At 45.0% G+C, this 18,110-nt stretch overlaps 3 protein-coding genes across 3 annotated transcripts; 1 reads left to right on the forward strand and 2 right to left on the reverse strand.

Annotated features, from left to right (window-relative positions):
- Positions 1 to 1,262: 1,262 nt before the first annotated feature.
- On the forward strand, positions 1,263 to 1,877 carry CCR75_001156 (uncharacterized protein; the record flags this gene model as incomplete). The annotated part of the gene is made up of 1 exon (XM_067959261.1): positions 1,263 to 1,877. One exon carries the CDS (start codon positions 1,263 to 1,265, stop codon positions 1,875 to 1,877), a length of 615 nt encoding a protein of 204 aa, XP_067820063.1.
- An 817-nt stretch (positions 1,878 to 2,694) lies between these two features.
- Positions 2,695 to 6,116, reverse strand: CCR75_001155 (uncharacterized protein; the record flags this gene model as incomplete). The annotated part of the gene is made up of 5 exons (XM_067959260.1): positions 2,695 to 5,018; positions 5,094 to 5,245; positions 5,306 to 5,835; positions 5,929 to 6,026; positions 6,081 to 6,116. The coding sequence occupies 5 exons, from the start codon at positions 6,114 to 6,116 to the stop codon at positions 4,275 to 4,277; spliced, it is 1,560 nt and encodes a 519-aa protein (XP_067820252.1). The 3' UTR covers positions 2,695 to 4,274.
- Positions 6,117 to 7,693: 1,577 nt separating this feature from the next.
- CCR75_001154 (uncharacterized protein) lies at positions 7,694 to 7,984 on the reverse strand (the record flags this gene model as incomplete). Its single annotated transcript, XM_067959259.1, has 1 exon — positions 7,694 to 7,984. The coding sequence occupies one exon, from the start codon at positions 7,982 to 7,984 to the stop codon at positions 7,694 to 7,696; it is 291 nt and encodes a 96-aa protein (XP_067820251.1).
- Between the last annotated feature and the right edge of the window lie 10,126 nt (positions 7,985 to 18,110).

Genomic DNA, 18,110 nt, shown 5'->3' on the forward strand with positions numbered 1-18,110 from the left:
ATACAAAACATGTAATAAAGTCTTATCTGTCTCTCTCTTTGCGCGCGTCCAGTGCTGGCTGGACCGCGGAGCAAGTAGATATAATGGCCTATATCTTCCAATGATTAAGCTTTCCGAATATTACTATGCAAAGTTATATTCTTTAAATTTTATCTAGCTTTTAGATAATATTTAACTATCAACTGTCAAGTGTTAATTTCATGTAACGACACACCCCGTTACACAATGTGCAGCATCAATTCGGACGGCACGCAGAATTTTGCATTTATAAAAATCGAAAAGGCGTATGCACCTAAGTCACATACTTGCGCATGCACGTTAAACTTGCATCTAAACTTTAAAAAAATGGCACTACCGTAGCCACATCCCATTTCAAGAATCGTTACAACCTTGAATCTAGATGAGGATAACCAAAATTTCTTGCCGAAGTAGCTTACGTGGTGTATAGACCTATAATGTAGGATGGAGAGGAAAAGTACCGACTTAACTTCGACGCATTTAATTCGAATATTGTACGGCAAAAAAATATTTTGACGCAATCTGTTTCTGCTGCGCTTAAGGAAAACACTTTTAGCGAATGTTATGTATAAAATGCAACATAAAACCCACGGCATATATTAAAAAATTGTCGTGCTTTTTTACGTTATGCTAAAGTTTGTATCACTAACGTTAATTTCTTTCGATTTTGAAATTTCGTTGTCGTGTCGCACTTATTCAAAAACAATCGTCGTTCGAAAAAGGGCCAGACAGGCGTTTAGTCAGACCTCCTCCTTGTATCTTTATCGCTGGTAAAAGATCCACAAAGACAACGATCTCCGCAATTGCACCAAAACTGGCAAGATTTATATGCGGGAGAGAAGTTGTTTGCGTGAGGGGACTTCTCAGGCTCCGGTGTGACGTTTCCGAAAAAATTTGTGTCAGAACAATACTATGGAGCAGTCTATTTGAATGTCTCAAGCTGCATCCGATTTCAGAAAAATTAAATTTATTTGCACTAAGATTCCGTGGTTACACATGTACAGCCAATATCCTGAGCTTTGTCAGAGTTTGTGGCAGAGAGTATTGGAAACATCTTCTTATAATTATTGTGACAATTACCATCCTGTTATCCATCCGACCACAGTTACTCTCCACAGGTCGTTGCATTCAAACTGTTAAAAGTCAAGTGTTGTTTTTATCAAAAGTTGTACTACGCTTGACAAGTTTAAACATCAGTACGGCACTTTGACACGTGCAAGATCAAGAACACGAGTAATACGGCAATGGCTCTCGTGGCATCCACTTTTCGGCGAGTCGTGGAATTACCATGGAATACGCTTTACTTTCTTCACAGGGCAATGCAATGGAATGTCACACCACCAATACTGATTGAGGTGGAGAAGCCTGGAATTTGGGGCTATGATCTTTATACACCTTGCTCCACAAAGGATGACTATGACGACGATACAGACGTCTCTGTCTCTTACTTAAACGATGGATCTGATACCGAAGATGAAGATGAGTGGAGCTGTAGTGGTAGTGAAGCCGAATCAGACGGGTTCGCTTTCGGCCGTGTTGATAATGTCGAACTATGGGGTGATCGATGGTTTTGGACAATTGATCACGACGATGATACGCGGAGTTGTTCCGACTTGAACGATAATCTCGACATTAACACAGCAATATATATTGTCGAGAAGCCTGTTGACTATGTCATGCCGACGATGGATTATAATGACTACAGCTCAGAGGCAGCCATTGACATCTGGATTGAAAAGTATGGAGCCAGTAGATGTCAAGTTCATTTTGTGACTGTAGCATTGGATGAACCTACCTCACAAGATGCTTTTCAATCGACATGTGGAATCTCCCAAAGACTATTTATCGCTGTTCTTTAAATGATAGCAATCGTTGTCGATAATATGAAAACACGCATTTTTTAAACATGGAGCATGTGCAGTCTTTTTATCATTCTATAACCCTTATTTTAAGGTCTTAAAAGTTTCGACAGTAGTTTAACGGATTGCTCGGACAAGCAAAACATCCCTAGAAGGTAGAGTCCTTGCAGTCACGTAGTAGGGTATCTTTATTCACATACTACGGCTCACGTGACAGAGCTCACACAATAACGATGCCATAATGCGTATAATATAATGCTTAAGCTCAAATTGATTTGACGTTTTATTTGCATGTTACGGCATTAAATGAACGGCTGCTATTGATATCTACGGCTCGATACAGAGACAAATTGAGTACTTGTTAATTTTATTTTTGTCGAAGAGACTGATATAAAAATTTTGGCATTGCGAGAAAAGCGATTGACTTGACCGTGACGAATAATAACCCGTCGTTGACGATATGTCTACGCTATCTTACGACAATAAATATCAACTATTTGAAGACTATTTCATTTACTATGTGTCACTCGAATCGAAAAACGCACGCTTCATGTGGAATCTAATGTAACCGTACAAAGCTCGCTTTAAATATTTCGGGTGTAAAATCAGATCCACGACCTAAGCAAATGGGTTTTTCTTGTCGCACTAATAAAAAGGTTTATTTGTCAACACATGAAAAGCGCCGGATTAATTGTGTGTGCTACGCCACAGACTCGGTCAGTAAAAGATCTTGCAAGTAGCAAATTGCTAGAACCCGTATCTATAAATCTTTGTGACAGCACAGGAATCTGTTCTTTGATAATCATTCTTCTTCGAGCAAATAATTATATTTACTTTTTATCTGGCTTTACAGCAATTTAACAATTTAAAATCGGAAATCCACTCAATGTCAGCATTAGTGACACTTCATAGCTTTAGAAACATTCCTAGTGTAGGCCCCACTTTTGACGCATTTAATTGATTCAAGTTTGGTGACAAAGACGGCAAGTTAGTTCTTTTTCGCAAGAGCAAATGGCGCAATACGTCGAAGACGACACCGATGCATTTCTCAGCATGAATAACACGAACTATGTCAGAGAAGGCGACATTTCGATGTTTCAGATCACAACATGCGCTGTTTAATGGCATTGACAAAGATCTCATTGGCGCAATCCGATTACACAATGCGTCAGAGATACTGACCCTGATGATGGTCGAGCAAAATTGGTCAGTCGTGAGACCTGCACAACAGAGCCATGTACCGTGACTCCCATTGTCAACGAACCATAGTCGGCAAATTCAGTGCAACTATCGAGCTCTCTTGGCTCATTATAATTTTCTTTACAGCGCATACGCCTGGTACTGAAACAGGTGTGCTCTTAAACGTCTTGAACGGAGACCACAGTGGTGTAATCATCCGATAAAGCTTTAAACTTGAATCGAAATCAAGCATGCTGTCGTCATTAACCAGTGAATCTGAATGTACAAAACTTGCACCAGCGATAAAGATGACGGCAATATACCAATCGCTCTTATTATCGTTGCGCAAGAATCCGTTCAAAACCGCATGCTTATAGGATGAATTCTTGCTTCCGAAAGAGGCTAAGTGACGCCTTTTCTCGATCTAAAGCACAGAATAGGTATGCACGTGATGCCTTTGTCTTCGAATCTTCCGACAGGATCGCAGTAGTTGTGCCGTTGAAGGTGAGACTTTCTATCGACAGTAATACTTGCGCTCAACGAAGCTGCCCGAGCACCTGCGCTTAATAGGCTGCGGAAAGCTCTTGACCTTCGTGACACCACGAAAGCGATTCGAATTGCCGATATCGATTGCCAAGAAGCGTTGAAATTGTTTTAAGGTCAGGTTCACTCCTCTTCTAGTTTTCGAGCTGCTCGAGGCCGACAAGCAGAAGGATAGCAATCTTGTAAAAGCCCAAGATCTTTCTTGGAGTTTGGTAACTAATCCCACTTTAATCAAAGAAAATATCACGTACCGGACAAAAATGGCTAAAGATACACATATGGGGCTTGATCATACGACAAGGTTGGACACAACATTAAGATCGTTTTTTCTTCAAAGCTGGCTTTTTGACTGCTGCTGCTGAGGCGAGGAGACGAGCTCTGTCGCAGCACCGATGTTGGCTTTGCAAAGAAACTCCTGAGTTTTTTTTTCGTGCTCGCGAGTTTTCCTGGCAGTTAAAGGCTCAATTCTAGATAGACCGTGCCACTTGCAAAATGTAGTCAAAGCTGAAGACGATGTCGAAGCTCAATAATGTAGTAAGCGCCGCTTGTCAACGCATGCTTTCGAGTCTCCGGAGCTACGTGGGCATTCATTAATATTATACAATTCTCCTGCGTGACACATTGAATAATAAATTCGTGCGGAACGCTAGATGCCAACGCAAGTATAATTTGTACTTAGTTCTTGGACTTTGTTATTCGTGTTACCGAGCTGGAAGTAGATCGAGGAAGCCAAATTTTGATAGAGCAGTCCGCGGAAGCAGAGGCCAGGATGGGTTCACTCGGATGGAAATCCACACAGTACACGCGATCGGTGTGGGCATCAATCAATTGCACCAAAGTGTCTTTATGCTTCCCCAAGCCGCCACCGTCTGCATGATTCGATGGCGTCACTTCATGCAAGTAAATATGGCGGTCGGCACTTCCCGTAGCAAGAAGCAAAGTTTCGTGCGGCGAGTCGATGGATCCGTGATCCCGACTCGGATCGACAAAGTCTTCTCTATCATCATCCGAGAGCTTGAGACGAGATACTGAGCCAGCGCCATTCGTCACTCCAAGTCGCTTTGGCAAATGGAGCTTGTACTTGTAGCCATCACCACAGAAAAAGGAGCTCTTAATTGGCCAATTTTTATTTTTGTGGCCAGAAAGAGAGCCGAGTAAATGAAGCTGGTCGCTATCACAACTGTCACTGCCACCTCGTGGGCCACGTCTCGTGCTACGAGAGCTAATAAGCTTCGAACGACGGTCGTAGACACGTAAAATGTTGTCGTAGCTATTCACGGCAAGAAAACGACCGTCATCGCCGCCGTCACTTGCAGGTGATGCGTGCACGTGTGAAATTGCATGTCTGGCGGCGTCGTTTAGAACCGTTAGTTCTTCTAGACACGCATCCATTCGAACGTCCCACGTTTTTAGCAAACCCTGCATCGTTTCGATGATTTTCCATGCATTAGTAACTTCAAAAAAGATCGTCTCAAGTTAACGAAAAACAACAACCTTGCTGTCTCCCGTGATGACCGTGAGACCGTCGTGGGCAACATGAAGCGCGTTCACCATTGCATCGTTCGTCCACGTGCGGCAAATCTCCGATCGTGCGTCAACCATATGAAGACAGCACTTGCTTGAGCCAAGAAAATATTGATTGTTGTCTGTATCCGCGTCAGTAAAAGCAAAATCTCACGTGCAATATTACATTTAGTACATCGTACCCGCCATATTAAACGCTACGCACTGCACGAGTCCATCGACTTCATTGCTGGTAAGGAGCTGGCTTTTCTCGACATCCCATAGCTTGACGGAATGGTCGTAGCTTCCTGAAACAAGCGCGGCACTATCCTCCGCCCAGCTAACGTCGATCACAAGTTGCGTATGCTTTGAGAGGGCCGCCAGCTGTGGTTGATTAAATTTGGTGGTCATGTCCCAGAGCATCACCCTGCAATCGAAGCTACCTGATGCTAGCAGCCGCCCACATGGTGAGAACTTGGCTGTGTATACAGCGCCGCTGTGCGCCCGCAGAGTCGACTTGTGCACAAGCACACGAGTGTCTCCGTCGCCGTCGCCGTCGTACAAGTCTCCTTTTGGGCCTAATAGCGTGCCAGAGCTACCGTGTACCCGGCGAAAAGAGGACTCATTAGCGGATTCGGCATTTACGACAGGCGCAGCCAGCAGGTCCGCGATGGCGAACGGCTTAGCTGCCGCCGCGCGGATCGACGAGGAAGGCGCGTGCGCGGAATCTAATCTACAATTGAGTAAGAGTGATGGTCAAATTGATTGCCTTCAACTTCCCTCGCGCACGAAGCGAGTAATTCGATTTGGGAGGGAATAACCATACTTGAGCGTCAGCTCGTACACCGAGCGCTTAAGGTCGTGGTTCTCGTGGTCCAGCTTGTCCACGCTAGTCTTAAGCAACTTATTCTCCTTCAGCAGGAGCTGCAGGAAGGATTTAATATGTGGGTGGCACAAAGAAGTGATGTTTGCATGTACCTCATACTGCGAGCGCAGGTGCGTCTCAGACGCCATTTTTAGTACGGAAATGTGCGCAAAATCGATTTCATGTAGTTGACAAGTGTATCCATAACTTAGATAATTAATCGCAACCTTAATTAAGCTCAGGATCAGGATCACCCTCTCGTGTGAAAGACATAAATTTATCACCAATGAGCCAAAACAACAATACAGCCGTGACATTTCTTTATAGCAGTCTTCCAAGGCAATTTCATTACCATCTATGTACTGGATGTGACAATTTTTAAGATCCTTGAGCGAAAAGTGCTGGGATTTCACCGTCTAATGCTCTTTTTACTTTTTTCTACATTTCAAAAAATCATCGAGGTGCTGAGAGTTTCAATTTTTATTCGGAGATTCAAATGAAATGATGCATGAAAATTTTATTGTACTAACTGGCAGAATTTGGTATCAATAAGTATGCAAGATGCAAGCAAAAACTAACTCAGATGTGATGAGTACTGAAGCCAGCGTGGACAACGTTGCGCCGCGACAAGTAAATGCGAAGACAACAGTTGGACGTCTTTTACGAGCGCATTAGTAGTTGGGATTACAGTATTCGAGTTAAATGCGTCGAACTCCATCCTACATTATAGGTCTATAGTGAATGCTGCAGTGTCCGACTACATAATTGCAAGAAGGGGTGTCACGGACCGTGTCTGGTTTCATGCCGAGCTTCAGAAATCAGACATATTAGCTAAAGAATTTGATCTGTACATTTTATTAAATTAAACACTCCATGGAATACAATGACAAGTGCCATTAGTAATATCACAGAGTATTTTGTCATCGCTGCTGTGACATTGTTGTATGTGGCTTGTGTATTGGAAGCATCAATAAAAGCGAACTTTATACTTTTTGTCAGTTGCGTAACCATTTCCATTTGGTCTAACTTGAATTTCAGGCAGGTAACAGGAATGAAACAACAATGTTATTCCCGGATGAGTATTTGCATACCCATGTGGTAGTTTTATGGCCTTCATTTTAAATGACAAAAAAGAAAAGAAAATGCGGATTGCTCAAGTAATGCTGTAAAATCGGCCGGAGCTTATAATTTTAACACTGAGATTTTACGAAGTCCTTGTGATGCATACATCGGCATCTTCTTCTTCGCCTTTTTGCAAAAACTACGCGGACTGTCGGTGGCCGTCTTCTCTTAGCATTGAAACACGCCAAACAAATCAACTTTTTTAAAAGCTGTTTCTCAATTGTTACAGTAATAAATATGGAAAAGCATCGTGAAAATATACTTCCTTTACACAGTAGAAAAAAGTGGCGTGGTAGAAAGCCTTGGGCATTGGGACAGAAGCTCTATTTGTTCAAGCCAATACCTCCAAGTCAATCACAGAGGACTCTGAGAAACCTGAATAATTAATCGCCTTAATTGCTTAACAAGTGTCAAGTAAATCTACATATATAAATTTTACTGCAAATACCCATCGCAAGTACGAGTTTAGGAAGTATTACAAAAACTGAACGTAGACATGTATTGATGGCATAATTGACTACCGATTACAATATGCAACATTTGTAACGCGACTATAGTTGTAGTGATAAACGTGGCGAGAATGGTTGTAGGGTTGACCCTGCGTTTACGCGCGCAAATTGCGGTAGGTTGACGCGGAAGCGGTTGCGTACGAATTGACATTGTTGCTTACGGGGGCAGCGGGGGCAACGGGGCCAACGGGGGCAACGGGGCCAACGGGGGCAACATTAGCACCGTAGTATGGGTTGTATCCTCCATATCCATAGCCACCACCATAAGGATATCCTAAGCCGACGCCGACGCCTCCGTAAAGCCCTCCAAGGCCGAGCAGACCCAATGTTTCTGCGACTTCTGCCGATGCGTCGACAGTATGGCCAAATAGCGCCGCACTTGCCATGCATAAAGCAATCGCTGACTTATTGAACATCATCGAGGTTGTTATTGCGACTTGGTTGGAACGGTAAGGATTCAAGAATGAGCTCCTCCTTCTGCAAGCGTGCGAACTGCATGGCCTCCACAGCAAGCAACACAAAATACTATACTCACCGCCAGCTGGATGTGATACAATCATACAGTCATAAGATAAAGAATTACTCCGACATAACCGCTGTAAGCTTCCTGTAAAGAGGAAGCTCTACCCGATGGCGTATTTTTGGATTTCCGTATAATTAGCCATATTAAATCTGACACCCTATATATTTAAATCGTAGATAAAAATATTCATAGAGCGCTTTCTGCTTAATTTGTAACAATAGAGCTTACATCTGTCCGAAGTTCTTTTACCAATGTTATAAAACAGTATTACAAATTAAGCACTTTTACAACTTGCTGTTATTGATATACAACACTCGGTTACTTTGACACAGAAAAGCGCGAGATAATGCTTGGTCTACGCTATAGAAAACACATCTGATACCCCATGCTTAAGTTACTGACATCACGTATTGAGACGGGATAGCTTGTTGCATAGATGATATTACTTACAAGAAGAAGAATAAAGAATAAATAATATTATCTTCATAGCTAATATTTAGGGGAAATCGTCGACTGGTAAGATCCCCTCAACTCGATATGATTAGCTAATTTTATGCATGTATAGGGCGAACGTACGCCGAGGTAGAATAAAGGACAATGTAATAGCCAACTAATTTCGTGCTCCATTTGCAATTATTCAGTCCAGTTTGCGTATGACGTTTCTTTTTAGATAATTTCACGTACACAATTCATTCATAACTCAAAAATATATTATTCTGTGGACTGAGCTCTTCTATTTCCCTGTTTACAGGGCTTTTCATGATATTCGAACATTATATATCATAAACTGGGTCCTCCTGGTCCTGCGGGTCTTGTTGCTGTACTTCCACATCTCGTGAGTTTTAAAAAAGCATGTAACGGGCTAAAGTTGCCCTAATGTAACACAGTCCCCGTTAATTTCACTTGGTGTACTTAAGGGGTGGTCAGCTACTTAAAAAAGAAATTGGACCCATCACTCGGGTGTGGTTCACATTTGTGACCAACCCATGTGTATGTGATGCACATAGGTGCATTCACATTAGGAGGGATGACGGCTAGCGACTAGCGTCATCCGTTAAGCGTGTTATCTAGAAAAATACGCTCGCAATACATATTTAGTGTTATCAATAGAGATTACATTTTGACTGGTAAAGATAGGTATTCATATTGAATGCAATTCAATATACATCAGTCTGAAAAATACTTTCTACTTAGCAAGTGCGCACGAGGAGACGGATTACCGCTCCGGCGACGAGACTTAACTGCAGTACTTAGTGCGTTGGGTGAGGTCGCTAACGCGCCCACCACAACTACCTCGCTGTGCTAGGGTGTGTGTCGAAGTAGAGCGTAGCCGCATTACGACGTGCCCGCCTACACTTGGTAGCACTTGAAATCCATCCCACGACCCGCATCGTTGCGTGTGTACATGAGGATGAGCCTCAATATTGATTGGGCTCATTTATCCCACCTCTCCGAACATCATCGGGAGGTGGCAGGGCATATGGCGCAGGGACTTGGTGAACAAGCCATGGCCTGGCTCCTGAGCAGTCCTCCTGAGCAACATGTTGCTCAGTTGGAGCAGTTTGAGGTATTTGTGGTCGGACAGCGGAGAGTCGCGTCCGAGACACAGAGCCATGCTGCGGCAGAGTCCGTCACTCAGAATCAGGATGAGCTGAGGCATGAGCAGGCTCGGAGCGAGGCTCTCATCAGGACTGCTGAGATGCTCTGTCTCCGGCCGCATCAGCCGACGCCCATTGGGATTGACCCGCCTAAGTTCGATAAGACTGTAGTGCACACGATTGTCCAATAGCTGTTAGCCATGGAGCAATGCGGTGTGGCGCAGCTCATCGAGGACGACACTCAGATGGTGTCCTATGCAATGTCGCACCTGCGCGGTTAGGCCTCAGATTAAGCTTACTCGGCGCTAAGGGCAGACGGGACGGTAAGGCGTTTCCTTTATAAGTGATATCAAAGACAAAGATTCGCGCCATGTACCAGCCGCCGAACAACGAAGTGTTGCTTCAGGCGCACTTCTTTCGAGCGCGACAGGTAAAGTGATCTCTTCAAGAGTATAATCAAGAGATGCGCTCGCTGTCGGCGTCCATTACCGTAGGTCCGATTCCGGAGCACATTAAGGTGCCCACGTTTATGAACGGACTACGGCATGGCCCATCGCGACAGGTCCTTTTCAGAAAGGTGCCGTCGATGATGGAAGAGGAGATCCAAATTGCCTTGGTTGAGGAGAAATCCTACAACAGTGCCTCGGCGACGGCTTGGTATAAGCGGTCGGTCGAGAGGTCAGATTCCACTCCCATTGATTTGGGCAATGCAGACGTTGTATGCTATAAATGCAGCAAGCGCGGCCATATGATGGCTCGCTGCTATGCCAGGGTCCCTGCTGGGGCGAAAATGCCCTGCAAGAGGACTCTCTTCCCAAAGGGCGATGGCAAGAACCAGCGAGCGAGACGCATGAGTTCTGCATCGACCTCTGAGGGGTCGGGACATGCAGGAGCGTAGTTGGGGCGGGATGCCCTACTGACGCGGACTTTGAAGCTACCCCTAAGCTCAAAATTATCAAAGAAATGGGTAGCATAGTCCCTGAGGTCTCGAATTTTCGGACCTCAACCCTGCTGGTCTATAGCGCTCAAGTAAGAGGCTATGACCAAGTGATTACCCTCCTAACTTGTACATGTGGGGCCACCAGAACACAGACGGGTACGTCTTTTCGCGCTCCAAATGTCTACTATTCGGCGAAGACGTAAGTCTTCGTCGTTAGGGACGTCCACGCGTGTGTCATCCCCCGGATTCACACTGTACAACAGGAATCCACCGAGCAGACTATACCGATAGAGATATGCCTGCTGACGCTTCGTCAGCTTGACGGCTGTCGAAGAGGCGCTCAATGTCTTTATCACCCCTTGAAAATCCGGGTCTTGAACAAACGCCTTTCGTATAAGCTCGAACACTGATGATTCAAGGCGCACAACGTGTGCCAGATTGTAATCAGGACGTCTCGACAGGGCGTCTGCTAGTACATTCTGCTTACCTAACTTGTAAGCCACCGTAAAGTTGTATTCCGCAAAGAATGACAACTATCGCACCACGCGCTGAGACAAATGGGGCGACTGAATCACCGTCCTCAACGAGGCATGGTCTGTATAGACGACAAAATGTTTGCTGCCCAGCAAGTAAATCCGAAACTTGACCAGGAAGAATTTCATTGCTAGACGTTCCTTGTCGTACATTGGATAATTTCTCCTTAGCGGCTCTAAGCTGCCGCGATTGAAACGATTATCCTTTTATTACCATTGGCATCCAGCTGTAACAGAGCACAGCCAATAGCAAAGCCGGATGCATCACACACCTCACTAAATGGACGATCCTCGCCCGGCAACGCTAATATTGGTACCGACTGAAGGCTCAACTCAATCGCTTTAAAGTTTGTTGAGCCTCTCCAGTCCACGACTAGACCACATCGTTCTTCAGCAAGTTGGTTAATGGCCTGTCCATCTTTGGGTAAGTCTCGCTGTACTTGTGCAAATATTCGCGACACCCAACCACTTGCGTAATTTATTCTGGGATGACGGCGTTGGTCATTGTATAATTGCACGAATCTTCTCTGGATCCAATCAGATTCCGCCCTTCCCAATAAAACATCCCAAAAAAGAATTCTATTTCGACCCAAAGAGGCACTTGTTGATATTCGCAGAGAGTCGATTCTTACGCATACACATCAACACCGCTCGAAGGTGCTCGATATGCACCTGAACATCCGTTTTACCCCCTTTAGCCTTGCTGTTGACGAGTATATCGTCTAAATACGTCTGCGCGAAGTGTCGCATCGGCCCAAAGAGTTGCATGTTTAGCCTATTAAACGTAGCTCGTGCGTTGGAATGCCCCTGCAGCATGACCAATCATTCCCACAAGATCCCACTGGGAGTGCTCACTGCTGTGAGAGAAATATCTAACTCCCTCATGAGTAATTGATAATAGCCGTCAACCATTTCGAGCACGCTAATAATAGTGGTTCCGGCCATGTTGTTCTGCAACACATCCTTCAGAGGAATTGGCGTAGATGCCAGAATTGTGACCGCATTCAGCTTGTTTAAACCATGAACGATAAGCCATTTTCCATTGGGTTTACGCACACAAAACGTCGCGACGAGTGTGGCTACTTCGACTTTCGGACCATGTCTGCTGCGTGATTTTCCGCAAAGAATGCGTCAACAGCATCCACTTGCCCCTTGAACAGTGGCCCTTCGCGTGTCGTATTGTACTTTGTACCCGGCTCCAGATCAATCTTGACGTACATTCCGATCCGGAGGAACTACCAAAGGAGGTTCTATCGAGACCCTATCCGCAAACTCCTTCAACAGAGAAAAAAATGATCCCTTGAATCCTACAGGATGGTCGAGCCGTACCTCTTCTGACGAGGAGCCTTGCTCTTCCCGTTCAACTCCTCCGGGTCCATGATGGAAGAGGTGGTGAACTCCACAAACGTCCCTTTGCAACGTATGAGGACCACATCTCCTAGCGAACCCTCCTTGAGGTCCGCTAGGAATTCCCTTTGTGATATCTCCTCAACCTTGTAAAACTCTTTGAGCTTAAGAAGCGTTTCTTCCGCAATCCCGTCCATGTCATGTCGATCAGCGACTATGATCTCCGATTCAGGAGCTGAACCAGTCTGCTTTTACGCCTTCCTGTGCGGGAACTGAGCCAGTCTCACCGCCTTGTACGTGCTGTCCAGCAATTGCGATTTACTGTAACATAGTAAACTCATATTTGCCACGTGCGCGTCGCCCAGTGACTGCGTCTTCGTGGGTTGATACTGACCCAGCCTCACCACCGTATACGCGTCGTCCAACGACTGCAAATTCCTGCGAAGGAGTGGATGTATCCGTCTTGTTCACATGCGCGTCGCTCAATGACTGCGTCTTCCTGAACGGTAGTGGCCACAGCCTTGTCGCTTGCACAACCCTCTCACGAATAAGTCATCCGATGAAGGAGGAAACGCATCTACTTCGCTAACGTGTCACCGAGCGATACAGCCTTCTTAAGCAACAGTGACCGTAGCACTATTCTATCCGTAACCACCCACGGTTGCGATTTCCGATGAAAGACGAAACGCGACTCCTTCATTTGCGCGTTGCACAGCGACAGCAACTCCCTGAACAGGAGTGACCGCAGCACTACCGCTTGCGCAACCCCCCTAGATGGCGATCAGAAATGTTGTTCGCATCTCCTGAGCCATAACTCTCACGAGACAAAATGTCCCGGAGTAGACGTCTCTTTGGCCATAGCCCACGCTCTTGCCCGACCTTCCAGGTTCAAAAGGGCAAAAGCCACTTGAGACCTTGCGCCGCGATCTGGTCTGCGCTCAGCGCAATCTCGATATCCCGGATCCAGAAGACCAAGCTATGTGCTTCCTTCCCGTCGAATGTATCTTCCCAGGTTCCGACATTTATGGACGCGGCATATACGACGCCGGCGTCGAAGAGGTGCCCTGTGCCTCAGCTCTCACTACCGTACGTGCGGCATCTTGCGCCTCCGTGCTCACGTGAGCAATAAGAGAGGACTCGTAGCGCTCAGCTCAAGCCTTTTCTTGTCGGCATTCAGGGAAGGGAACACGACAAAAGTCTCCTTGCCTAATAGGCTGACCATCATTATAAGCATCACCCAATGGGCATCGCAAAAGGTGAGGATAGTTCTGCCTGAGAGGCATATAGTCTTCAGGGTTATCCATCCTGAGCGCCATCCAAATTAATTAATCATTGGCCACGAAATTGACTAGAAGTGCTACCAGTTGTGACAGGTTCAAGTAGTAAATCACAGAAGAAGTTCATAACTGATATAAATATTAAAATCTTTTATCAATCTAACTACGGTAATAAATCAGGCTACTAATTTCACTGATTGAGTACTACTTACTATCAATACTCCGTACTTGAGGTGCCGACACGTGTCATTCGTACCTAGATGGGTCATAACGATAACCCAGCTATATTCCCTGATGCATTGATACACATCCCGACTATGTGACATAGTCAAAATATCCTTCGTGTGTCAGTACACCAGTCACATGTGGCCCCGTTACAGTTGTCTTTTTGCGTCAATATAATCAAATTTGGTGATTTTGGAGCTATTCAGCTATAATTTATATAAGATAATAATTTTGCACTTCTTCGTTTATTTCCTCATAGGAATTAATATGTATTACTCGTATAGAAAAAATATTGTGTAGCGGGAAATCCCGTTACATCACTCTCCCCACTTAAACAACAGTCACTAAAGTGACTGATGTCACGTGATGGAGAGTACAAATATATATATATATATGCAGATAAGCACTTGCTGTTTTTTTTCAATTCTAACTTTTGATTGTGCATGGTATCGAAACTCGTGCGCGTCGCCTGTGAGGCAGCACATCTAGCAGCTGCACGGCTCAGTGCAGCTATTAGCGATACAAAATGTTTCAGTAGACGCTAATGCGTCTACTGCGGGGAAAAGTCACCTCCTACTCCAATTGAAGGTGACTGCCTGCTACTCCCATTATAAGTGACCACGCCGAGTCGGCGTCATCACCGACACGGTGGCAACTGTTGAGGCCCCCGGATAAACCGGGGCCATGTCCGTTAAACTTACGACGTAACAATAAAAAAAAGATGATGACAAAGTTATTTGACACTTCATCAGACCCTTTGGTGCGAAGTCATCTTGTGATGACTCCATGGACGTCGAAACTCTGGTGCTGACAGTATGCATCACCAGAAACAAAGTCACCGTAAAGGTCATTTCTGTACGCATGCTACTGGTGGTGCTAGTATGCATCGACAGGGACGGATTGATTCTTAGAATCACTCCGGGAGCAATTTTAGCGCTAAATTTATTATAAGTCAATGGGAGAGGCACCGCAATGTCTTGCGGTATGTACCAGAAAAAGCCCTGGTTGCGCAACCTAACTCGTTGGTCTGGTATGACCAACGATCGCTACCATAATTCGTTATTCAACTCATTCTGGCTTCAGAAGCCTGGTGAGGACGAAACGGAATTAGTCATCGATGCTTTATTCCGGCATCGGTGGTACACATATAAGCGGGCAAAGGGTGTCACTCCTTTGGTCCAAGCTTGAAAAGCATTTGTACTGAATTTGCAAAAGCATAGGCTTCGAGGCATGGCTTGACAAACTAAATGCTTTCCATGACCGGTTCGAAAACGGACCTAGTCGTGGTACGCTTCAAGCTGCACCGTTTGTCAAGCGAGGTAAGAATGCCTTGCCTCTCATGGGGGGACTCATGCCCATGCTGTTGTGAGGGCGCAGGTTTTGCCACTTAGACGGCATACTCCCTTAAAAACCGTGAATAGAAGACGCTCAACTCTTTTGAAATGCGCAGAGGGATTAAGAACTTCGAATTCATTTACGAGCGTGGGAAGCGCTGGTTCTCTGATGGATCCTCTGTCGAGTAGGATGGGAACTGTCGAACGAGACCCGAAACTTCCATCATCAGTTGGAAACGAGGCTCTCAATTATCGTCCGAGGGTGGATATCCTCGCCAACGAACGAGATAACTCGTTCGAACCCCTTTCACCTAACGATGGTTCGAGAAGCGTTTACCAAGGAAACGCTTGAACCTCACTAGAAATCGAATAGCGTTCAACAAGGAAAAGCTTTTCATCAATCAAATCCGTCAATGGATGTGGAGGAGGAGGGAAAATTTCGCCTCGTTCGCTCGTTCGCCGAACCCAAGCCACCCTTGTAACTTGGATCACGACCTTTATTTTCTTACGTGAGGACATTGATCACGAGCAATCCCGTCGTCGCGAATTAGTTAAGACGTCGACAACGTTTCTCGTGACCAGTTGAAACATTGTGCCCGAGCTTCAATTAATCAACTCGCAAACGAACGGACCCATAAGCCCCTTCAAAAACGAGATTAGACAGCTCGTCAACCTTCGAGGATGTAGCGGAACTTCTGATTCGTGATAAATAGACTCTGTCCCGAGACTACCATGCTTTAACTCGGGACCATCAGGCTTTGGTGGACGCCTTAGACCGTTCCGGGGTGATTCGGAATCGGAAGGTGACTTGTACTGATAGAACGGGCAGATATATACATGACATATAACGTAGAATGTATACGCATCCAACGAGGCAGCTTGATCATGTACGCATTGCCTTGGCGGTGCAGTACACGAAACGGGCCGATTTACTTGGGCAGTAATTTATATCTGCCCGCATCCGTCACTAAATATTTTGATAAGATTGGCGTCGACAGAACGAATAGATCATTAACATTGAATAAAAGAATATTTGCTCTTCCAATTTTGTCAGGATTCCGTTTCTGTCAGTCCATCGCATCAGCGATGAACAACTGTTTCTCTAGCTAGCAGGAACACTCCTGCTGACTCGGTTTTGTTTCTGTCTTCAGTGCGATCGGTGCGCACTGCAAATATGTCATTTCCTCATTAGTGAGACCATTATTGCTCTCAATAATATCATTATTTTGATGCTGAGTCTATCAACATCGTTATCAAAGTCAGCAAAAGAATGATCACGTCTACTGAATTTGTCCAATTCAATGTTGATCGAACGAACATTGGTATCCGTCGCCATGACCGAAAAGTCAATGCGTGATGAGTTAGTTTCGATTGTGTTTTGCTTAAGCGAGTCCCTCTTCTTGAATAAGAGCCACTCTCAAGCAAGGTTGCTTTACGTGGATGGCGTAAGCTGTTCACGGAAAATGGTGGATAGTTTGTAGAAGCATGCACTGAATTTTTAATGGCAAATTCTACCGTCGGCAAGAACTCGTCCCAACTCGTAAAAGTGTCGACGTATCCGCGAAGTATCTCTACTAGGATACGATTTGCACGTTCTGTCTGACCATCAGTTTCAGGATGGTCGGAAGTTGACATATAATTATGTTCCAAGCAATTTGAGCACAGATTGCCAAAACTCCGCCGTGAAACTGGGTTTCGATTTGAGACCAGTCCACGTAGTCGAAATATCGTGTTGACAAAGACAGAAGCACAGCCTTTGGTTGTGATCGAATCCGGGACTCAGCATGATGTATAATTTTGCTGAAACAGACAACAAACTCAAGAAAACCATTATTTATTGAGATCATTTTTGGGAAATCCGAAGACGAATGTCCTTAGATATGGATTGACAACACTCTGCAGGAACAGGCTGAGGTTGTAACGGAGCACGGGATGAAGCGCTGGGGTTTTCACCCGTTGACAAGCTTCGCAAGAACATGCACTTACGGACGAGCTCATACTGGCGTGGCCACTTATTGGTACTCATTCATGATGAGTATGGGCAAATTATTATGGGTGGGGAAGACGACTCGAAGGATGTCGCCAGCAATGGCTGTGTAATACAGTAGCCCGTTGCGTTTTGTGTATCCATCAACCCTTTGAAAGCATTAGCTTCTTGATGAGCTCTTCTAATGTCTTCGAGTAATGTTGACGACGAAATACTTTTTGTTGCAATAGTTGTCTTGTGCTCACTTTTGATTTGCGCAGTCGGCTTGAAATCGGGCCGGCGCGAAAGGGTATCAGCGACGACATTAAGTCGTCCTGGTATTTATTCTACGAAGAATTTATACTCAGCGAAGAAAGACAACCATCTCTCCATTCTTTGCGAAAGGTGTGGACTATTTACGACTGAGCTTAAAGACGCATGTTTCGTATTAACAATGAATGGTCTATTTCATAAGATATAGTCCTTTCACTTAGACAGTGAATATTGCATGGAAAGGAGTCCTTACGTGCAATGGGAAATTGCGTTCAGCTGGTTGACACGATGCGCTCTACCGTCTGTGTCATATTGCATTAACGAACAGCCAACTGCAAAATCGCTGGCGTCACAACAATCTGTCTTGGTCCACAATCGCCAGGATAGGCGATTTCTTCAAGCTTTGCTTGATAACCTAGAAAGAACTCTGACAATCAGCGTTTCATGACCGCTTATCATTTTTGCTTTAACAGAGAAGAAATATATACTGTCATTT

Source organism: Bremia lactucae, linkage group LG1, assembly GCF_004359215.1.
Source record: "Bremia lactucae strain SF5 linkage group LG1, whole genome shotgun sequence".
Lineage (NCBI taxonomy): Eukaryota > Oomycota > Peronosporomycetes > Peronosporales > Peronosporaceae > Bremia > Bremia lactucae.